General features: G+C 42.2%; 1 protein-coding gene across 8 annotated transcripts in view; it reads right to left on the minus strand.

Moving 5' to 3' along the window:
• Window positions 1–24,345, minus strand: part of MPDZ (multiple PDZ domain crumbs cell polarity complex component) — a 127,619-nt gene that overhangs the window by 37,638 nt on the left and 65,636 nt on the right. For 3 of the 8 annotated variants that reach the window (XM_066613402.1, XM_066613399.1, XM_066613397.1), the window contains 7 exons: window positions 22,929–23,052; window positions 20,011–20,209; window positions 17,233–17,274; window positions 12,118–12,222; window positions 10,333–10,425; window positions 7,654–7,831; window positions 5,133–5,243 (listed from right to left, as the gene is read on the minus strand). In XM_066613402.1, coding sequence (XP_066469499.1) covers window positions 5,133–5,243; window positions 7,654–7,831; window positions 10,333–10,425; window positions 12,118–12,222; window positions 17,233–17,274; window positions 20,011–20,209; window positions 22,929–23,052 — 852 coding nt within the window. The remainder of the gene's footprint in view (window positions 1–5,132; window positions 5,244–7,653; window positions 7,832–10,332; window positions 10,426–12,117; window positions 12,223–17,232; window positions 17,275–20,010; window positions 20,210–22,928; window positions 23,053–24,345) is intronic. The other 5 variants (XM_066613404.1, XM_066613398.1, XM_066613405.1 and 2 more) reach the window with 3 other exon arrangements.

Consider the following 24,345-nt stretch of genomic DNA (forward strand, 5'->3'; position numbering starts at 1 on the left):
AAACACTGTCTTTTCATGGGTGGGGAGAAGACAGCTATGTGATCCGCAGGATAGTGCCGCTGCTGGGGACAAAGGGAGATATTTTAACTTATCTCTGCTGGCCTCTGGGAGGTGCAGGGAGTCCCACAGACGCCTCTGCAGGATTCCCCAAGCCTTTGAAAAGTTAAAAATAGTGATTGGAAATCACGACTGGAACCAAAAGTGGTTTCCGATTGCCATTTTAAACTTTTCTAAGGCCTGGGGAATCCTGCAGAGGCGTCTGTGGGGCTCCCTGCACCCCCCCCCCCCGAGGCTGGCAGAGGTGAGTTTAGAAAAGAAAACCCTCTGTCCTGAGCATCATGTCGCTGCCTCCCCACCCCCCAGCCCTTTAACGGGCCAAGATCAAGTGCTTCCCAGGCTAGTGGGTTGTGATCCATGTGTTTGAACGGTGTTTAGGAACTGTTCTAACCTGTAACAAAGTACATGTACATGTAAAATGATCATATTTAAGCAGTTATATCCCATTTCCATTATATTGTTAACAACCAACAGACAGAATCATACTTGGGGAAAAAAATCTGAAGCCTAGACTAGTTTCCTTTCTTATGGCCCAATCCTATTCCTATTATTTTCCAGTATGTAGTTGTACTGATGGAGTGGTTGCAGGAGGTAATTAGACAGTCAGCAAGAAGTAAGTAAAAAAAACCTTTTACTTCTCCCAGAAGGCTGGCTAGTCAGCAACAGTCTCCTAGGACCCAATCCAGCTATTTTGCTAGTGTACATCCAAGGAGAGGGTTCAGTTGGAAAACCTGAAGAGGATCCTGGTGCATGCTGTTACCCCTCCAGCTGCTCTCTGCCCCCTGCCCTCCCCCCCTGCCGAAAACCACCTTTGCCAGCATGTTAACTGCTCTGGCAAGGGTCAGGTCTGTTGGTGGAGAATGTGTGGAGCTGCTGGCCATTTGCACTGACAGCTCTGACACACTTGCAGGAACACACCATTTACTGTGCTGCTGCACTCTTTCTGACAGCAGAACACAGGATCTTCTGGCATAAAAGCCCTATAGGACTGGGCTGTTAGTTGGTTGCACAAGTACTGTTTTTGGCCCCAATCAAAAATCCTTGCATATATACGAGGATTTCAAATTTACTGATGGCATATAACAATTGTCAACACTGATCACAGAAATTCTATTCTCACTGGGTGGGTGGGGGAAATTATATACCACCTAGTGACTGGTGATACACAAAGGTATACATATACACAGTTAATATACAGTGCAATCCGAAGCACAGAAATATATCCCACTGAGCTCAATGAAACATTATGTAACAAGTTTGTGTAGCTTGCAGTCGATCATTTATGTTCTACATCAGGGGTGCCCAAACCCCGGCCCTGGGGCCACTTGCGGCCCTTGAGGCCTCTCAGTGCGGCCCTCAGGGAGCCCCCAGTCTCCAATGAGCCTCTGGCCCTCTGGAGATTTGTTGGAGCCCACACTGGCCTGACGCAACTGCTCTCAGCATAAGGGCGGCTGTTTGACCTCTCGCGTGAGCTGTGGGATGAAGTCTCCCTCCATTGCTTGCTGTTTCACGTCTGTGAGGTAGCAGTGGCAGCAAAGGAAAGGCCAGCCTTGCTTTGTGCAAGGCCTTTTATAGGCCTTGAGCTATTGCAAAACCTTCATTCATTCATATAAGTTCATCTTTAATGTATTCATTTATGTAAATTTATTCAAATTTTAAATGTAAATTAATTCTCTTTTTTTGCCCAGGGCTCCCGACAGTGTCAGAGAGACAATGTGGCCCTCCTGCCAAAAACTTTGGACACCCCTGTTCTACATGATCCATATTCAATACCAGTTTATTTCTAGGAGGAAAAAAATCATATATTTCTTATAATGCTTTCCAAAAGCATCAGACTTCTGCTCATACTGCCAATTAATATAACTTTAATGTTTTATCCAATTCATACTTCCACATATAATAATACAACTAGGATTCACTGCTTTGTGTATCACCAACTTTCTAAATTGAAACAATGATACACTGGGGCCTGTAGGTCACCAAGGCCTTTGCAGCTCCTGCTGCCACTGTGTCGCAGCTTAACTGCAGGTCAGCTATTTTGGTGACTAAACGAAGGGTGAGGTTTTCTGGATGAGTATCCCAGGCTCTTATATTGGGCCTATCCCTCACAGGGAGAATATTTGTACCACCAAGGCTTTGCTTATTAAAGTTTGTTATAAACATTAACTGAGGAAGGGGCGGAGAAAAGAAACACACATACACCTTTTCACTAAAACCATCACAAATATTCAGTCATCATCCAACCTTGTTAGTGTTGAATTGCAGAGGATCAACAAAAGGGTTAGTGCTGCTGAAGGCAGGAGGCTTACTGCAAGGGCTGTACTGCAGGTAAGACACAGGGAGGTTCTACAAAAGAAACAGAAAGGGGCTCGCTAACAAAAAGGCAGGTATACTAGGATATGTCCACATACGCATGTTTTGCTTGGTGACTAGAAATCAAATGATGACTTGCATGTGTGAAACAGGGGTCATGGATGAAATACAACAAAGATTCCAGATTCACTCACAGCACTTCAAACGGCAATACATTTAAACTGAGGAAATTCACATGTTGAGATTTATAGTTACTTGGTGATATGAGACCAAGTATTCATATGTGTGTGAATTAGCCCTTACGGCTCTTACTGCGCCCAATGTAAGGTGTAGCTCTTATAGTGCCCAATGCCTTTTAATAGGCATTGGATTCCACACTCAAGTCTTCCGAATTATGTTGGGTCTGTGACCGTAAATAAAGAATGATGATGAAGTCTTCCAAATCTTTGCTAGTGATGCTGCCTGGCTGATCCAAACTGCAAGACTGATAATCTGATTTAGGAAAGCTTAGCTTTGTAGTCAAATCAGTGGTATTTGTGGCTTCTTTATAGCTATCATTTCAAGTGTGCAATTACAGCAACTTGCCCCTTAATGCTACTAAAGTCCTGATCTGATATCAGGAGAACAATACAAACGTAGGCCTGGTGCAAATGTATTGCTGACTAATCTCCTAATGGATAAGAGATTAGGAACAGTCCACAGGCTTGTGTGCTACTTCCCGTTCACCTCACTTTTTGAAATAAGCATGGTACACCATCACACTATACTGCCTTTATTTTTGCTAACAGTAGCTAGCTTTAAACTACAATTTGTAACCATGATTAGAAATTGGTCAATTATGATTGAGCTATCTATGATTAGCACCTGGTTAGATAATCATCATCATATATCATGGATAGTTTAGAAGTCAAAACTGGAGGAGAAAAGAGAATTCTCACACATGAGGACTACAAAAGGGAGGAAGAAGAAGGGATAATGAGATTACACAAGCCCATGGGCCACTCCTGACCTCCTACCAATCCTATGCCTCTGTATTCGACAGTAAGTTCCATTGAACTCAATGGGATTTACTTCCAAGTGAACACAGACAGGATCAGCCCACACAAACGTTTTCTTAATTACTGTATTTACAATTAACATACCAATAAATTAAGTTGATAGCAAATGTTATATAACATAGGGCGCAATCCTAACCCCTTATGTCAGTGCTTTCCAGCACTGACATAAGGGCAATGCAGCTCTGAGGTAAGGGAAAAAACATTCCCTTACTTTGAGGAGGCCTCCATGAATGACACCCAACGGCAGGATGCAGCACATGTCCCACTGGAAAGCACTGACATAAGGGGTTAGGATTGCACCCACAATTACACAGAAATTTATCATTGTGACTTTCATCCTTTGCAAATAAGAGAAAACTTGAACTAGAAATAGGTAACACTTATTTAACAATAGATGACATTAAATATATGTTAAAACTTGTTCCAAAACAAAGATATGATGGATAGCAGTATTCATTAATACCTTCTGTGTTACACTCTTAACTATTTTCTACCCACATCAAACAGTGACAGTTGCTGGCTATATTTTGCTTAATGAAATCTCATTAAAGGCAACTCTCAATAAATAACATGGTTAGGTCTCCGCTTGGCTGCCTATGACCAAACAATGGAAATCCCCTTATAGAGCTTGCTATAAACATTAGCAAAAGGTTTCAAACATAAAGACCACAAACTAATGGCACTACTTCTGTGTCCTAAACATTCATTAAGCAGATATCTTGCCCATACCACAGCAAATGCACAAGACTCGATTAGCATCCTGCATATCAATGACCAACATCTAGCAAAGCTACTCCATGCAACTTTACCTGGGATGACTGATGGTAAAATGGATTGTTAGGTTTCTGCCCACTGGGAGCAGAGGACGGTAAAGAGCAATAGAGAGATTCTGGCTGGGAAATAAAAAGTTGTGAGACAGCTAGTAAATCAATCATGCAGCATATAGCGAATCTATTAGGAGGAAGTCTAGTTTCAAGGGATGCAAGCAACTATATTAACACTATTTTGTAAGTGTTTGTGTTTCCCATGCAGGGCAGCGGCAAAAATCATAAAGTAAAACACTCCTATCTGTGCACATGCACTGTACTTCTGCACAGTAAACTTCCATCACTCCTGAGCTGTGCCTCACATCACAAAAGTATTAGAACAAAGAAGTATGCTTGGGTACAGGGAGCTGGACTCCTTTTGCAACAGTGGCCCATGTGGTTAGTGCAGCATCTGTACGTCCTGCATTTCCTAAGGGCTGCCATGTCTGATAGTGAGGAAAATAAGGTGAGATGTGCAGCTCTGTACTGTATGACTAGTGGGGTTTCAGGTGCACTGAATGAAAATGCTCATGGAACAAAAAACAACTTGGTGTAGAAGAGGCCTTAGAACCTTCCCATGATGTCTACATAGCCATAAGTATTTTGCACGTACAATTTCTGCATATACAAACTGGCCATGATTTTGGCATCTACCACTTTCTTTGGGTTATAGAAGTATGCACTGTCCTCCACATGCATTTTTTAAAAATAGATTTTCAAGCTATTTTAAGATCAAGGAGCTAATTACAATTCCAAATAAATTTCTGCTCTTATTTTGACAGTATTGGGGCATGCAGGAGAATGCCTCTTGCCATTCCCAAATAAATACCACCTCAGATGCTCCATTTTTCTCCCCTCAGTTGGCTCTTCATATCCTTTTCACAGTTTGGATGCTTACCCTTGGTCTGTTTATAATGCTTTGTACCATAAAGACTACGGGATTGCCTGCTCTTCGTATGGCTTCCACAGCTTGTTCATGGCTCGCATCTCTCAGGTTAATCCCGTCCACCTGAAATCGGAATGCCTGGCTTAACACGATGGTCAACATAGCTCAAAAGGTAAGCAGAATTTCTAGCAATCAGATTCAAATCCTCTGTTGCACTGTCAGCTAACAAAAATATATCAACGGTAAGTTTATCCTCACTTTAGCCCTCCTTATGAGATTTAAAGGAAACAGCAGTTCCAATGTTTTGATGCATCAAGACCACATACAGGGTAGCATTTCAAGGAGACCCTAAAACTGAGAATCTTAAATCACTTGACAACCATCCCATAAAAAAAAAGGTTCTTTGAATAGAGTTTGACCTATTCAGTTTTGTCACTAATTTAAACAGTAAATGATTTAATGAATATAAATATTTTATGACTAGAAATAGCAAAACATTTTAAAAATGGCAAACCAGCTGAATTGGAGAATTAAGCAATCGAACCTCATATTCTTGATGTGATCTGGGCATTTAATTCCTAGTATCATCTTTGAAATAACACCATTAACATTTGTCTTTTGTTTTGAAAATGCAAAGGCTCTGGACAAAAGCTAGATGGTGTATTTAACTATGAGTGTATGGCAGAAAGTTCCTGGTATAAATTTCACCTCAGCCTTCGACAATCTGTCTCTAATCCTCAATTCTTCTACTGGAAAAATAGAGATACAAGGTAGCAGCCAAATAGAAGAAAGCTTGTGGAACTTTTATGCCCCCTTCTACTGCACCCCCCAAAGACCACTACTAAGTTAGGGGACCCTCAGAACCAGATTGGCATGTAGTGTAGTGAGTCTCCAAGGAGACGGCTGGAATCCACTAGAATTGGTCAGAGACACCTTCTGTGAATAAATACCAGACCACTGGCATACCTGATGGGGATGGGGGGACAAATGCGCTGGGGCGCCACCCAGGGGTGCCACTGTGACCACCTTCCCTGCCACTTTTTAAAACTGGTCTTTCCAGGACTTTCTAAGACTTTTGAGGGCTAGGGAGGCTGCCTGAGGAAACTGTAAGTGACATTTTTAGGCCTTCTGGAGGCCTCAGAGGGCCTTCTGGGGGCCGAGGAGGTAGCAGGCAGCCTTTCCAGCCCTCAGTAGGCCTTCAGACATGCCCAATGGGGGGTAGGGGCTTGGGGGTGGCCCCTTGTGGTCCATGAGGGGAGTAGCACCTTGTGGATCACAACTGTACACAATTGTACTGTATGACCTGAAAGTGGTTTTGCCTGATTCTACTGGATTCTCCTGTCAGATGCACCATACACTATCCTGTTCTGAGAGTCCCTCAATAGCACAGGAGGAAATTTTTGAAGGGTGCAGTGTGGACGCATGAAGCTGCCTTATACTCAATCAGAGCACTTGTTCATCTAACTCAGCTTTGTTTTGTCTGACTGGGGTCAACTCTCCAAGATTTCAGGGGTCTTTAGCTCTACTTAGAAATGCCAGGGAGTGAACATGGGGCCTTCTACATAGAAAGCACATATTCTACCACTGAGCTATAGCCTTTATTTCCACGGGAAAGGAAGCCACCATCTTTTTGCTCACACTTGTTTCAACATAACCCCCTAGCACTGATTGGTAATGTTTGTGAAGCACTTTGGTCTTTAATAGAGCTGTATAGATTCAAAATATATTTTTTTAAACTCCGTAAACAGACTAACCATCTGTGCATTTTAATTTACATGTGAGCTTATTTCTCTTCAAAGGAAAGTCTCAGTATGAGTCATAATATGCAAGCAGGGAACAAAGTTTCTAAAGCACTTCTGCAAATAAGACATAAATAATTCATAGTTCCAAATCAAGATTGTGTTTACATGCTTCACTGGATTGCTGTGAGGTTTAATTAACATACGTATAAAGCACAAAAAGAAAAGTACTGTATAAAGTAAATGGGGGGGGAGATAAAGGTGATGCACTTTTCTTATGCGCTGCAAAAATACAGCTTTACCAAAGAACGCTAATCTCTATCAATCTCCTGAAAGGGGGCTTCAGTTCATGCAGGTATGGCAGGCAAGAACTCAAATGCCTAATTTGGCACCCAAAGGAAATAAGGTTATAGTGTTAGTGTGACAAATCTATTCATATGCTGGCCACTACAGAAGCTGGAAACCAAGACACAGCGTGCTATTTGTTAGTTGCCATTCTAACAGTACGTGTTTCAAAGCAAGAGCTACCTTCGCTTCTTTAATAACCTTCAATGGTTAGCAGAGAACTAACCATCCAATATAAACAGTTTGGAAGAAGGACAGCATTTCAGAACTATGGAAAGGAATATCCGAATTGGTATTTGGTATTTGCAGGATACAAATCAGAGATGCAAGATTCATTTGTTTTCTCAGGCTTCTGGAAGTCGTCAGAACCATCTGCATATGCAACAGGACTTGTGATAAATGTTTCTATAGTTCCGATCCATACGCGTAAGTGAAAAGCAACTCATTACCTCTACTATTCTATCTCCTGTTTTTAAGGTTCCATTTTTGCCAGCAGGGCTGTCCTCAAGGATATGCTTGATAAAGATGCCTCTCATGACCTCACCGCTGCTCAGGCGGCTCCCCATTCCCCGTCCTCCAACAATGCTGATTCCCAGGGACTTGCTTGGTTCTCTCCAGAGCTCAACCCTACAATGAAAAAACATGTAAGAAACAGACTGCATCTATATCACTGGTTCCTTCTTTTGAAATTTTGCTGAGCATATTTTAGGGCTGAGCTAGATTTTCACGAGTTTCAGTTCTCATGTAGAAATTTGCATTTTTCCATCATGCAGGTTGAAAATGAAATCTAGGCCATGACACGGATTCATACTCATGTCAATTACTATTTCAGCATGAGGGCTGCCAATATGGAAATTAATTGGTAAGAAAAACCTCAGCAGTTTCCCAAATGACCACTGCCTCATGCCAACTACCATATTGCTCCTCAAACCCACATCCTGGAAAGTTTTCAACGAGTGGGTCAAATCTGGTCCACAGTCTTGACAAGTGTTTTATTATTCACAAACTTGCCACTGGCAGTTTGTTGTAGTTTTGCTACGTCAGCATCACATTAAAATGACTGTGTGATTTGGTCCTCGCTCACTGAAACTCACACTCTCTGAAACACAGTCATAGCCAGTTTGCCTGTCACAAACCACTTGAGCCTGCCTGAGTGTAACTAAGAAAAAAAGGGGGGGGGGAACAGATGATTTGGGGAACTGTGCTCATTAGTGTCCTGGAACAGAGGAGGCAGATCTAAGGAAAGGTGGGATATCTATTCAGGGACACAGTACACGTTAAAGTTTTTGAAAGGGAATTCCAGGAAAGCAAAAGGCCATGAAATACCACTGCTCACTGATCCTGACTCACAAATCCACGAGTCTCTCATGAATGCAACTGCACTGCTTTAGAAAAGAATAAGCACACAGTTCTACACCTGCACTCTGAAGTTACTGTCCAGAAAAAAAAGGTTTGCCACATGCTTTGGGCATTGTATAAAGAAGCTCATTTGGTACTATGCAATCGTTATGACTTTCTTTTCCACTTTGCCAGTCAGAATATTTACAATTTTCAAGTAACTGGTATAATTAAATACTATACCTTTCTGATTTTGCACACATATACATTGCACCTAACTTGCTGCAAATGGGCAATTTCAGTAGTATTTGCATGAGGACATTTCTTTAAAGCAGTGGTTCCCAACCTTTGGGAGCCCAAGGACTACTGAGACAAAAACTGGAATTGGTGTAGACTACATGCAACCAGTGCCTCAAAGAGGAATTTCATCAGGGTGTACAATGTTTCTTTTGTGCCCCTCCCAAAGGGGAAGGGGAGCAGTGAAACAGAGTGGGGGTGGCAACAGGGGTGGGCAGAACAAGGGTGAAGAGGGGGCAAAACAGGGCAGGGGGTGGGTGGAAACAGCAAGAAAAGTCTTTGGAGCCCAGGTCTACCTTACTTCCCAGTGTGGAGCCCAGGTCTACCTGCCCACACAGTGTCGGCAGCTAGATACAGTTATACAAAAAACCAAACACACTGAAATCTCTAAAAAAAATTTAAATATCAAAAATCATTGCAGAAAATTAGATCATCGTAGGCTTACACTAGAATGGAAAGTGTCCTGGATGTACCAAAACGTACTTTTTAGCAGCTGTAGACCCACAGCTGTGTCCTTGATACACTCCTTCATGGTAAGCAGATCCACAAGCCAAAGACCTACTGTAGCAGGTCAATTTCCTCCTAGATTTGACAGTGTTCAGGAGTGACATGTATGCAAATACAATTAAATTTGTAATGGTTACAGAAGATTTATTATTTATAGTGAAGATTTGGGGGTTGCTGGCTGTGCGCAGTTCATTCTCTGCCCTCTCTGGTAGTTGTGGGGGAGCACACTGGAAGTAGCCAAAGGCAATCTTCTTCTGAGACTTTGCGGACCACTTGTCAGGATCTTGTGGACCACCTGTGGTCCCTGGACCACAGATTGGGAACCAGTGCCTTAAAGGTATTTCAAGAATAAGTACTAGGGAGGCTATCCATATCCAATCACTGTATAGAAGTTGTATCTCCTGCATAAGCATCGATCAGGACTTATAACAGGAAGGAAAAATGCACACATTGGAGGGGCACTGGAAGAATACTAAAAAGGAGATGACCGTAAGCCTTTCAGGCATTCCCTATTGCCTAACCATGATTTGATAAAATGCTTCAGAAAATGCTTCAGAAAAAAAGTGATCACGGGCACTGTCCACGTTACCACTCAATATATAAATAATATTACAATTTATCTTAATATCCAGTTATGAGCTGGATGTGTTCCAGCTGGATTTAAATAACAGAGAAGCCATTTTCAACCGCTGTGCCGTGGCACACTGGTGTGCCACGAGTGGTCCACAGGTGTGCCACAGGAATTTGGGGCAAGGTCATTTATTAGTAGGGCCAATGGGAGATGTGATCCCCCCCACCGGCAGCATGGTATGCCTTGTCAATCATCAAAAACCTGATGATGTGCCTTGACAATTTCAGTGCCTTGTCAGTGTGCCATGAGATAAAAAAAAGATTGAAAATCGCTGTAATAGAGACTGCTGATATATCCCCAGTACACCAAATTAAAGTGTTAAGAGGGTTACAAGAAATAGTAAACGTGCACATACTGTCTTGGTTGGGTCCAGTTACTATAGCCCGCATTCTGAAGTTCACTTTCTTCTCCTTCCCCTTCTTCACGTTCTGGTAGTTCTGGGATTTCTCTGTTAATGAAGAAAGGCATGTGCAGCATTTTTAGGGTGCTATAAAAGTCATTTTTAGTTGTTCTGAAGCATTAGTATCAAAATCACAGCCCTGTTCCACATAAATAAAATAAATGAAAACCTTTAAGCCAGATTGCTCACTCCTATCCTCCATCATTACTTCCCCTACCCTGTGTCTCACTGTAGCAGCCCCACTGGGTCTACTCAGATCTGCGCCACATGAAAACCAGGTTTAGGATCTGGCATAAGTGCCGGATCCTGGCCTCGTCCTGCTTACCTCCTGCCTGCCTGCCCTCCCTCTGCCCCCCCCCAAACCTATGTGCCAGACAAGCTCAGCTGGTGCGGGCTTACCTTTGCATCAGCAGATCGGAGCCCAAGTTGGCCTCCCTCCTCTTAAGTTAGCACAAAAGTGCTTTACAGCATGTTCACAACCGTCTGGCACAAGGCACAAGGGACTTGCATTGGCCCAAAGGCATTCTAAGATTGTGCCCTAGAGGTAATTATATCACCCTTCCAGAATAGCATGACTACAAAACAAAAATATGAGTTCTTTCTACAAACTACTTCTAGCCCTGTAAGATCACATGATAAAATGTTATTTACCTTCAGTGTATCCACTGGGTTAAGGAAGGGACTTCTAATTTGGAATTACTCTGTAACTTCTTTATTTCAAAAAAATATTACTGGATATCTATGTGGCCATTCTCACAAGAATGCAAAACAGTGCCCATTGACACCAATAGGTCAGATGTGGGGGCAGCGCAGGGGAGGGCTATATGTGGATAGGTGCAGGTAGCAGGCTGGGCCAGTGAGGGAAAGGGGAGAATCTCAGTGTCAGTTGCGCACACTGAGATCCTATCACTCCTTCCCAGGCCAGACCAACCCTCCCAGTAATGTAACTTACTCTAGCTGAAGACCTGGTGTAGGTCTCAGGAGACCCAGTGGAGACCAGGAAGAGGTTTTTACTTCTCTTTCCTGAGCTGACTGGTTCCCCCGCCCCCAACTCACAGCACATGCTCTATGAATCGTACTGCAGGGTCTGGGCTGGTGGGGGGTAGGATTGGGCTCTCAGTTGCCTTAGGAAAATATAAACCTGTACAGAAGGTATACACATTTAAAAAAAACAAGAAGACCTAAAGGCAGCTGTCATGTACAGAGTCAGATCCTTGATCCAGCTAGCTCTGTATTATTGACTTGCAGTGGCTCTCCAAGGTTTCAGAAAGGAATTTTCTCTGTCCTACCTGGAGATGCCAAAGATTGAACCTAGGACCTTCCACATGTAACGTAGATGCTCTTCTACAAGCTACAGCCTCTCTTATTATAGGAACAACTTGCAGAGGGTGAGCCATGTTAGTCAGTTGCAGCAAAAACGACAGAGTCTTGTGGCACCTAAAAAGCTAACAAATGTACTGTAGCATAAACTTTGGTGGACAATAGTCTAATATACAATGGTAAATCATATGCTACGCTTTGTTTAACCTGGATATGTCTTTCCTGTTGTTGTTTTTTTAACATTCCATTATCACTTTAAAGTAGTAACTACCAAAAAGAGAAACACCTAGCATTTTGCTATCATTTTTAGCAAAAGTGTTCTTCCAGCAAGCTGCATTCCAGCAATGTGATATAAATGCATGGGTAAAATTAAAGCAAAGAATGTTGAGTTGGTTATAATAACAGGGTATAGTTAATTACCTGACAGCATGGGAAGGAAAAACATCTAGTTGCATTGTTCCTTCTGGATGCTGGCCTAAACTGGCCTGATAGTCTTCTAATTGCTCTACTGGCACATAGGTAATGCTGAAACACAAAACACAGAACAAAATGAAGATGCTGCAGGTGTCTGGGGAATGGTTCCAAAATGAGCAACTGACATTGTAAGGCTGTGATCACAGCCCAGTGTAGCCAAAGCACTGGGTTTTTAAGTCAATAGTCTCCTGTTGAATTCACTGGAAATGTAATTACCCCAAAACCAAGAATATAGAAATACAGAAGACACAATTGGGTTGTATTCTAGACTCTATGATCATTTGAGTGAAAAAACCCAAACTACTGTTAGAATACAGAGGCGAGTGGAAAGTAACACAACTTGGGTTCAGTGTATTGATAGGAGCTTTTCTGCCATGTGTCCCTCCCCAAGTTTTAAAACTAGTAGAAAATTCTCGCTCCAGATGCCATTATTTTTCCTGTAAATACACTGCTGGAACTCAAAGCCAGTTGCTGATTTCCCATTATTTTCTATGGAGCAAATGCCCCAGGCAAGAGGCTGTAGGACCCTGCAGAAGCCTCTCTGAGGCTCCTGACAGGGCCAGAAACTATGCTTCTGGTTTCCTGGAAACACAGTTTATAGTGCTGGGGAACCTCGGAGAGGCTTCCCCGATGCAGCCTTGGGTTGCATCCAAGGGGCTGGGGAGGTCTGCCACTGGTCAAAGCAGGATGTTCTCAGCAGTGGCAACTAAAACTTTTCTCAAACTTTTGTTACTGAGAGCTTTTTCCCATCACTTTAAATATTTTTAATATTTTTTTCCTGTCACTTTAAATAAAGCTAGGATGGTATAGTTGTTAAAGAGTTGGACTTAGACCTGGAAGGTCCAGGTTCAAATTCCCGATCAGCCATGAAGCTTCCTAGGTGACCTTGTCACTATCACTCAGTCTCACCTACCTCAGTGGGTTGTTGTGAGGAGGAGAGGAACTATGTATGCCACCCTAAGCTCCTCGGAGGAAGGGTGGTATAAAAATGTGGAAAACAAAAACAAATATTTTAAATCTCTACTTCAAAAATTTTAATTGACTTTATTGTTCTTATACATCATTTTGGCAAAAAAAAATGTGAAAAAGAAATAATAAATTCATTTAGAGCATAAATCTAACCAAATTTCCAGGACTGTGGTAAGGGCAACGCAGCTCTGAGCTACGGGAACAAACATTTCCTTACATTGACAAGGCCTCCATGACTTCCACCCAACTGCAGGATGCAGCACATATCCCACTCACACAGCTATAACACCGCTGGAAATTTGGTTAGGATTTGGGCCTAAGTCTCATTACTCTGCAAAACTATCAACCACTGGTGTCTTTCCTAGAGTTAGAAGGCTTCCCTTGCTCTGTTTCTTTATGGTTTCTCATATTTGCTCTGCCCTGAATTCCCCTAGTGCAGAATTATATTTATGTAGGTTTTCTAAAATTAATTTCATAATTTTAGCACAATGCAGGTATACAATTGTAGTGCAGTGGTTCTCAAATTGTGAGTCCGTGGCCCTCCAGTGGGTAACAACCCAATTTTTGGTGCATTGTGAAACTGACAAGGCAGATTAAGCTGTGTGCATCAAGGGTTAAACAACCTGCTACTGGGGGGGGGGGGTATCACTGCTGCCCAATGACCATTTATACCACAGAGGTTTTAGCGCTGGTAGTGAAACTTTTTTTAAAGGTGAATCTCAATGCTAAAAAGTTTGGGAAGTACTGCTATATTGTTTCATTCCCTTAGCTCACTTCCATCTTATTTCTCATCTACATTAATGATGTACACATGGACCCTCATTATCCATGAGGGTTCTGTTCCTAGACACCTCATGGATACCAAATTCTGTGTGATATCAAATTACGTGGATTTGGGGGTCATGTCCAGAGCTGTTCTGAGGCCTGTGGAGACTGCACACAGCCTCTACGGGCCTCCAGAGGCTTCAGGTAGGGACAAATGTGGCTGAACAGGAGTCCAGAGGACCCACGTTGAGCCAAATCTACAGATCAGAAATTCATGGATAAGTAGGCTCAACCTGCATATTGAAAAAAACACTGCAATGAAGCAATATTGATGTGAACATATGTATGATTCAATCATGTCTTTCTCTGCAGTGTTTTCCTAATGTACGCATATGATCCTGCACTTTGGTAAAACTTAAAGAAAAAGCATTGATGCTATCCTACAAAGGACCACATTAAGATAACTCTTTTGTAGTGTTTGATGAACTGAAAAGTGCAACAAGCTGTGCATGCACAGTCCTTTGTACAAAATTCAGAAATTAAAATCAATAACAATGACAACAACCATTCCTAATGCAATAGATCCACTTTGGAAACAAGATCAGGTGATTGAAATATCAAAATCTGTGAAGACATCCTTAGGAATTACCCATCCCATCTGCAGGTATCAATTCCGGATAAAATGCCGCCTTGTTGGGAAGATTCTCTCTTTAATTGTTTGTTTTAAAAAGAGAGAAGCAACAGTGGTTAATAAGAGAGATGGTGATATGTATGCAGTGAAAAGAGTCCTTTTAAAACATTAGAACGATTGCATCTAAGAGAAAAGTATAGGAAATAATGAATGCAGATTAAGTAAAAATGGTTTTATGGGGGAAATAGATTTAAAACTTCCAATATATGAACCAGGCAAAAAAAATGTGTCCCCTAGTAGCTGAGATGAGGAAAGCCAATATTAGAAGAATTTTCCTCTGAAGACTTGGACAGTTGTCCCAAATTCTAGATCAGTAGTTCCCAAACTGGCGGGTCATGACCCACCAGGGGAACCGGAAGCAGGGGCATTCCCCCTTTAGGAGAGTGACTTTGCTCCAATGGCAGTGACAGTGCTGCAGAGATTGCAGCACTGTTGCTGCCAAGGAGCGTTTTACCCACCTGGGGAGGCAGCGCTGGCATCTTGCAGGGTCCTGGAGGTTCGCAGCCCCCTCTGATGTCCTCCACAGCTTGTTTACAAAACCCTTATCTCCAATTGAAAGTTACTTCCTGTTTTCCCCCAAAACCAGGTATAGCTTTAGATTGGACATAAGTGTTGTTTACAGCAGCTGTGGAGAAGATCAGAAGGGGCTGTGAGCCTGCAGGACCCTGCAGGAGGCTAGCGCTTCCCCCCAGGTGAGTAGAAAAGTTCCTTGACAACGACAGCGCTGCAATCTCTGCTGCACTGTTACTGTCACCCTCCCTGGCCCCCTCCCCGCCCACGCAAACACTTACCTGGTTCCCCACTCCCCTGTAGGAGTTTGGGAACCACTGTACTAGGTCATTGGCTTAGCTGGAAACAGAAGCAGTGCAGAATCCACCAGCTGTACATAATTCACACATCATTGGTTGAAAAAGAATTTAGGAAATAGAGTCTAGTAAAAAGAAGGAAGGGTGGTTCACAGGCTCCTGTACTTTACATTTCCCAGTTGACGTAACAGACTGCAAACCTAAAGCTGTGAAGGACTAAAGTGATTGCAAGTCAGCCCTGAACTCAAAAAGCAGCAAAGTAAAGCAGATTTATGTCATGAATCAAATGAAGTTAGAAGACAGGGATGTAAACATGATGCAGCATGCAATATAAATGAAAACCAATTGCATGCTTGACTTAATAGCCACACAAAAATTCTGTTGCATCTACTAAGGTGGAAACGTACCAAATAATGCAATGTGCAATCACATTCAGGACAAATTACAAAATACAATCAACAGGCTTGATAACTGAATAGATTTCTCTGGTTACATAGTGGAGGGAATAAAACATTAGTGTCTCAGAAAATATGACAGTGAGATTAATCCAGATATCAGTACATCCATGACTATATCAGTGATTATCACCTTAGCAAAGAGTGTTCTGGAGAGACTAGAACATTTACATGTAATCAGATCACCACTATAATTTTTGGAATACAAGTAGCTTTACTAGTCCTGCAATTCATGATTCAATATGTATGTAATGCTGAAATGGCATGTTATAAAATCAGACTGAACCCATTAATACAGGGATTCCAAAACTGCAATGGAGCACACTAGTATATTACAAACAGCAGAAGCTGAAGGTTTACCCTGAAAAATTAAACCAACATATTGGATGCTCATCAGTGGAAAAGACTCCTTGAAGCACACATTTTTCCCTTTTCATTCCCAGTGTATAGATAGTGCCATTGTTGTGAGGTGGGAGGGATAAGTATGCACTGGGAATTCCTGATACAGCCACATTACAACTGTCAGGCACACAGGGAATACAGTAGTATCACTCTTCTCCAAAAGTACAGTTCTATCCCTGAGCTAACTAACTGGGAAAAGGGGAGGGTGAGATACTGAAACCAGAAAAGCAATAATACCTAGTTCATTCTACACGTGCATAGAAACAGAAGAAACTGACTTCTACGGAGTCAGACCATTGGTCCATCATTGTCTGATAGCCCAACGTTGCCTGATAGTCATTGCCATGGTTTTTGGCAGGAATGTTTTCTCTACCATATTGGAACATGCAAGCAATTGCACCTGGGACCTCTGTGTGCAAAGTATGTCCTCTACCATTGAGTTACACCCCTTAAAAGAGGATGTTTGCCCACTGTTCTGTGAGCTTGTTAGAAAAATCTATACAGCACTTATTCAAATGTAGAGTGAACTGTACCTCCAGTTTTAATCCAGAAAAATACTGTGTCACTGTACTATATCACAGGTCAAGTGGAACATGGTATTGTCTTCAACACCTTGTAAACAATCAATGGGGATCTCTTAATATCATGTCACCAGTTTTAAGACAAAATTCCCCAACAATGCATCATTAAATGGCCTGTGCCATTTAAGGAGAAACAGCTTCATTAAATGCCTTCCAAACACTACCTGCACATTGTAATCTTTAATTTAACTGGGTAATGAATCAACTAATCAATTCTGTTAATAGGTTTTAAGTAGATGAAAGCATCAATGTGTGTGATGTGTCTGTGTATATCGTTCTGTACCTATATCTGGATATATCCCGGCTATTTTGGATGTTATGAAAGCATGAATGATTTAACAGACAAGTTGCAACACAGAGCTATAATGAGCTTTTAAATCACCAATACTCACACATAAAAGGGGGCCTGATCATCAGCAGGTGTTGGAGAAGATCTAGAATGTGAAGCATACGACGCAGCATCTTTTTACAATGGTGTTAACAAATGTCAGTGACTTGTGCTGAATGCGAGATGTGTGCACACATAGTTAAGAATGTTCACTCTTATTTCCTTTCCCCCTTTTCCACCTCCATTCTATCCACACCTTCCACCAGAAAGCATCTGCTCTTTATTGGAGTGTATAGCGGTGATTATTAACAAGCATGAAAAATGGAACTGCAATCAATCTTTTATTCCTTGATCAGAGATTCATCTCCACACGTTTGGTTCAGGCAGGTGAATTCTGAATCAGCTCAGTAATTATCTGGCAGATGTTATAAGCAGCTGTTGCTACTGCTGCTCAAAGCAAGACCCTAGATATTATTACAGAAACGCAAGGTGGAGTGAGAAGCAAAGCTACACATTGTGGGGAAGCCACACATCTGTTTTTCTGCTTAGATAGATAGATAGATAGATAGATAGATAGATAGATAGATAGATAGATAGATAGATAGATAGATAGATAGATAGATAGATAGATAGATAGATAGATAGATAGATAGATAGATAGATAGATAGATAGATAGAACTGATCGATCGATCGATCAGTTCTTCAATCCATGGGCTACAAATGTAGCCACCCTCACAGCCCAATCTTATGCCAGAGGTAAGCCCTCTTGAGTTCAATGGGACTTACTTTCAGGATAGTGTACGTAGGATTGCAGCCTTAACTGACAGTGCTGGAAAAAAAGCTTTATCTACAGATGACAAACATTTCTGTGTAACTGAACTTGGGATACAACAAGTATCAGCAAATACAACAAATTTAAATCAGTGACAATGACACTACTAAATTTAACTACATTGGTTTATTGTTAAAAAGAGTATGTATTTAACAAATTCATTTCTTATTTCCCTGGAATCAATGGGAATTTGTTCATCCATGGAAGGGTTTCACAGCTCCTGTTCTTTGAACTCTTAATATATACTAAAAATGATACTCCATTTGCATATGCCAGCAGAAAACATCTGTGTATATACCCATGTTGCATGCTATTTTTCACTGACTGTATTTTACTTTAGAAATTATATTTTTCTTAAGCTGTTTGGAAACAACAGGGCACCCTGCTCCAACCCTCCAGGGGATACTGAAATGTGAAACAAAAGGGTAATGATTTCCTGATATTTGTCAAAGATGTACTGAAAGTTATGCTTTAAAACATTCTTCTTCCTTAATGTTCTGTTATACTTTTGTATTCAGTCACTTCTCCATTACAAAAATATTCCTCAAAGAAAATTGGCTGAGGTAATGAAAACATTCCCAACTAATCTTGTTTAGTTCATCTCTCTGAATACAAGTTTTCAGTCCCAAGAGTTATAATGCTTGTTCTCACCCCACGGAGGGCAGAGTCAGCTGCCAGCGCAGCAAATCCAGGGCCCAGTTCTATCCAACTTTCCAGCACTGATGCATCTGCAATGCAGATAAGGGATCAAACATTCCCTTACCTTGAGGAGACCACCAAGACTGCCCCCTCCTACTGCAGGATGCAGCACACACCCCATTGACAAAGCCGCATCAGAGCTAGAAAGTTGGATAGCATTGGACTCCCAGGCTCTTCTCTCCATTCATTGGGATATCTAGGTAGTCACGCCCCAATGAACTCACCAGATCTGTCATGAGTAGGAAGAAGATGCATGTACAAAAGTATCTAGTCCTCTTGCTTCCTTGAATGAAGGAATGATAGCCAGGAAGTGGAATAGGCTGAAGGGGAAACTATCTTCCCTATCAAGAGAATATAGCCCGTACAGTCTGATGTCATCATTAATTAGCAAGAGAGAAGTCGGGATGGTTTACTCATTCCCTCCATGCTCTGAGAGAGAGTAGGATTGCCCCTATGATGGATAAACACTTGCTGTCCCTCCCAACCAGAGACAAAATATAAAATCTTCATAAAATGAAACTGGGACAGTGCAACGATGCAAAGCAATATAAATAGTTTTTACAAAGATGACACACAAGCAGAGCTTCTGCTCATTTCAGCACACATGCAGCTCTCTCAGGGACTCTTTCAGTCCTCATTAAGGGACTGCTTTCCCCCTTAATGAGCATAACCATCTTAAGATAATCAGATGAGTTACTGCTTGAAATTTTATTCTTCCATCTTGTAAATTCAGCTTGGCTGAGAGCCAGCTCTGCTGTGGATGGGCCCTCTTTCCAGGGCAACCTACCAGGGTCCAGATTCTGAAGACAATGCAAAACTTCCCTTTTTAGAATTTATATGACAATTTGAAATGTTTCATACTTTGCTATAGAACTTTAATTGCTGTTTCTGTCGGATTGCACCTGGGTGTTGTGATCTGTGCTGAGTCTTATGAACCCACACACGTTTAAATAAAATAAAAGCAAAATATACAAAGGCATGGGCACTGGATGCTGCTCTCTTCTTGTGTGCAATAGAGCCTTCAGGCATCAGCAAATCATTGCACTGAACTATTGGGCTGCATTGGTGTATCAGGTTGCAACCCTTGAATACAAAGTAAAAGCTGTATATGAGTATGAGGATAGCATGATTAAGAATCACAACCTTATAGTTTTGTATTAGACATTCACTAGCAATTTCAACTTATTTTACCCACAGAAAATCCTACAACAAAGTTAAAGAATTAAAATTACAGAATACAAATTATTCTCTATTTAAAAAAAAACAACAACCAAAAATTCACTGACTAAACTGTATTTGACTATACTTACTTTATCTCAGGTCCAATGAGAGAATGTCTTCTGAGCATGGCTCGCGCCTGTGCATTAGTTAAATTAGTGGTAGGTTCCTCATTAATAGACAGTATACAGTCCCCGACACCAATTCGTCCATCACGACTTATGGAACCGCCATGGATAATGCTACGGACTATCATCCCTGAGCCATCTTTATTGGAACTTACTGTCATTCCTTAAAGAAAAAATAAGCCAAGATCAGTCTGCAGCAACTTAAAATATGGTGACAAATTTTTGGCGGACAGCAAGAACCTATATTGAGTTACATGTTTCTGTCCAGTAGTTACGTAGGCAGGTGCAAAAATTATCTCTCTTCTAAATATGCAATATCATGCAACAATATGGATGAAGTAATTATTATAACCTCAGTCCCCATAAACTATGGATGTTTTTATTTCTCTGTAACTAAGTACCCTGCACATGCCCAATCTCATCTGATCTTGGAAGCTAAGCAGGGTCAGGCCTGGTTAGAACTTGGATGGCAGACCGCTTGGGAATACCGGGTGCTGTAGGCTTATACCATAGTCTTTGAGACTGAAGGTTGCCAACCAAGAACTCTCTGCGTGTAGGGAACTGTTGAGTACAAAATATGGGATGCAACTGGAGTTTGAACACAGCGACCAGCTTTATACTCAGTCAGATCACAGGTACATTTAACTCACAGTCCAATCTTATAGTGGCCTTAGGCCATCAGAACTTGCATTCTTGCAACGTAAGGCACTTTAAGGCGCGAACTGCCATCAGGAGTCTCTAGGCCACCACCACAAGTTGTGAGTGGCGGCAGCAGTCTACAGCGGAGCCAGAACTTATGCTGGATCCCAACCCTCATTTCTGGGGAGTTTGGAGCGGCATGAAGCCGCTCCGCTGTCCTCGGTCTTGTGCCATCTCAGGAGGTGGCGCAAGTCCAAGGAGACCCATTGGGGCAAAGGCACCTTACCCGGAGATAAGGGGGAAAGTTTACCCTTGCCTTTGGCTGAGTCGCCTTGGGTCCCTATCCTGTGCTGGATACAGCGCAAACCTCTTGGCTTGCCTGTTCCCGCGCAGGGTAGGATTGAGCCCTTTGTTACTTACCCCTCCATAGCCGCTTAGCTACCAATGGGTCTCCTCAGAGCTATGCCAGTTATTTAGCAGGCATAAATCTGAGGAGACACCACAGGCAGTTTGGAGAAGGGAAAGAGGGATAGGATCTTGGCCACAGAAATTCTCCCCTCCTCACCCCTGCCCAGCCTGCTCCCAATGCACCCCTGCTAACCTAACAGTTTTGGAACGGTATATAGAGGCGACTGTCATGTGTGCAGGTCCTCAGACTATTTGCACTGGTGGCCCCAGCACACACAACATGTATGGCTTTTGCGCTGTTGGTCTGGGACTTATGGGGGCAGATTATAAGATCTGCCACTGTACGCCCTGGATAAAATTGGGCTGTTTATTTTCAACATGATGGTTGCTCTTAATTTAGATACTGAAAACAATATACTGTTTTCACAAATTCCAAATCCTAATTACCAAAATTAGGTTAGGTAGGCTAATGACAAGTGAGATCTTAGACCATATTGTGGCAAATACATGGTTTGAAGCCACACCCATTTGGTTGGAAAAAAAACAACCCTGTTAATGTAATAAAATTTCATTCCACTACCATGAAAGAGAGGAAGCTGTTCCTAAAGGAATCATCATATTCAACTTTGTGTCACTAACATTCCTAGACATCCTTGCTTCGAGGAACTATGTTCTGCCTTCATGTGGTACTTAGCTGAAAAGGTAATGCACAGGTTCTTTCACACAACTGCTTCAATCCAGCTACTTTTTGTAATGGGTTTAGAAACTTCCATACTTGCAAGGACTTCTTCATTCTTTTCATGTAAGCTGCTTTATATTGTCAGATATAGACCAGTTTTTTCTACTCTGATTGACTAGCTTTGCAAGATGTCAGGCTTCCACGGTTACACAGATCACTTTAGCTAGAGATACCAAGGATCTTCATGCAAAGCATGTGCTTTCCCACGAGCTATGATTCTTCCTCTTTTAATAAAAAGGAGGGTTCTATTACTCTGCTTCAATACAGCTCCATGCCTGAAAAGGCAAAATTGTTCACTGACGTGAGTTCATAAACCTGTTCATATTGGAATTCAGAATATACCCTGAGGTTGCTATCCTATACACATCTAACTGGGAGTAAGTGCCATTGAAATAAATGAGATTGACTTCTGCACAGACATGTATAGGATTGTTCTATCAGGGCGCAATCCTGAGGGGCAGATCGGGACTTGCATCGGCCCATTGTTGTTGCAAAAGTGCCATAAAGCACTTTTGTGCTGAAATAAGGGGAGTTAGGCCAGTGCACAGACATGCGCTGGCCTGCCCATACCTACATAAGACTCAGGGACGGGTGAGTTGCGTTGGTTGAGCTCGGCCAGTGTGGAGGTCAGGAGGTGTGAGGAGAGCGAGGGGGAAGCAGAAGGGATTCATTTTGGGACGGTGGGGCAGGTTGAGAGCAGGAGGTAGAGCCAGGATCCAGCAGTTATCCCAGCCCCATTCCCAGGAGGCAGGGGGCAGTTGCAGACTGCTCATATTTGCGCCACCTTCTGAGGTGGCGCAGATCCAAGTAGAACCGTTGCGACTCCTGCAGCTGTCTCCGGGGTAAGGGGAAAAGTTTCCCCTTGCCTCGGGCCGAGCTTCAGACAACCCCAAACTGTTTCCAGCGCAAGCTAGGTTTGCACCTTGAATCTCTTGGTAACATGAAAACTGAATTGGGGGTAATGTACCAAAACTTGTGCTTTTCAACTGGAATGAAGTAGGTGTTACTATCACATAGGTCACTCTGTCAAGAAATTAGGCAAATATGAGGATAACAACAGAAAAACTGTATGTAGCAGGCAAGTTAGATGCAGTACCTAAACTTGAATTGCCTTTTGCAATAGTAATAGTCTTCTCAAACTTGTTTTTGCTTGTGTTTGGGATTGTGGAATACTTCCCAGCATGTGTTAGACCATTATTTTCCATCAGGAACACTTGATCCTAATAATAATAACAACAGTGACAATTTATAACAACAAGGATATGAAAAACATGATCAGATATTGGATGATTTAGAAATTACAGATGGTTCCCAAACCCCAGGCATATATGTAACAAGAAAATTGCTTACAAAGCTCTTGTTTTCCTTTAACTTAATTATAATGAAATTAAACAAAAAATAAGTAACATGTTGGTTGACTACTGAGGCATAAGCATGTTACCAGGTTCCATTGTCATGCATAAGACCAGGCAAAATAACAGTTTCCTACACAGGAAGCAGCAGCCTAATGATGAAGGCAGGCATATGCACCTGACTCTGTAAGCCATCATATAGATCAGGGGTGCCCAAACACCGGCCCTGGGGCCACTTGCAGCCCTTGAGGATTCCCAGTGCAGCCCTCAGGGAGACCCCAGCCTCCAATGAGCCTCTGGCCCTCTGGAAACTTGCTTGAGCCTGCACTGGTACAATGCAACTTCTCTCAGCGTGAGGGTGACTGTTTGACCTCTCACGTGAGCTGTTGGATGAGGGCTCCCTCCACTGCTGGCTGTTTCACGTCTGTGATGAAATAGCGGCAGCAAAGAAAAGGCCAGCCTTGCTTTGTGCAAGGCCTTTTATAGGCCTTGAGCTATTGCAAGATCTTCATTCATTCATATACATTCCACCTCTAGTATATTAATGTATGTAAACTTATGTAAATTTATTCAAATTTTAAATGTAAATTAATTCTTTTTTTTCCCCGGCCCCCGACACAGTGTCAGAGAGATGATGTGGCCCTCCTGCTGAAAACTTTGGAAACCTCTGATATAGATGATGGCATGTATAAGCCCTCCTGCTCTTGTCCTGGTGTCTTACAAGATGTCTGTAACTCGGGACACACATATATCAGAGGTTGGCCTGCCCAACTAGAATGAAGGGTCCTTTTGTTTTTCTGTCCCCAGAACAGTCTCCTTACCACCAAAGTCTCATCCTTAATTCACTTTATCAGGACATGTATTTCTCCAACCCTTCCTTGAAGTACCCCACCTAAGCTTCCATCATCACTTGATTTTTCCTTACTCCGATCACAATGCTTGACCTGTACCTCTATATCACCCTATAGTGCCCAACAAACGATCTGCACAGTAGGCAGCAAATCCATTACTACAAGCTTAAAATATACTATATTTGGGAAGACCCAAATTTTCATAATCTAAACCAGCTTTGCTGAACAATTTGCAGGTGCTGTGCTGGCAGTCCCACAGCACAGTCCTCTGAAATAAATCTTTGCCACATGAGTTTAGTGCCACTTGGAC

This window comes from Tiliqua scincoides, chromosome 2 (assembly GCF_035046505.1).
Source record: "Tiliqua scincoides isolate rTilSci1 chromosome 2, rTilSci1.hap2, whole genome shotgun sequence".
NCBI lineage: Eukaryota > Metazoa > Chordata > Lepidosauria > Squamata > Scincidae > Tiliqua > Tiliqua scincoides.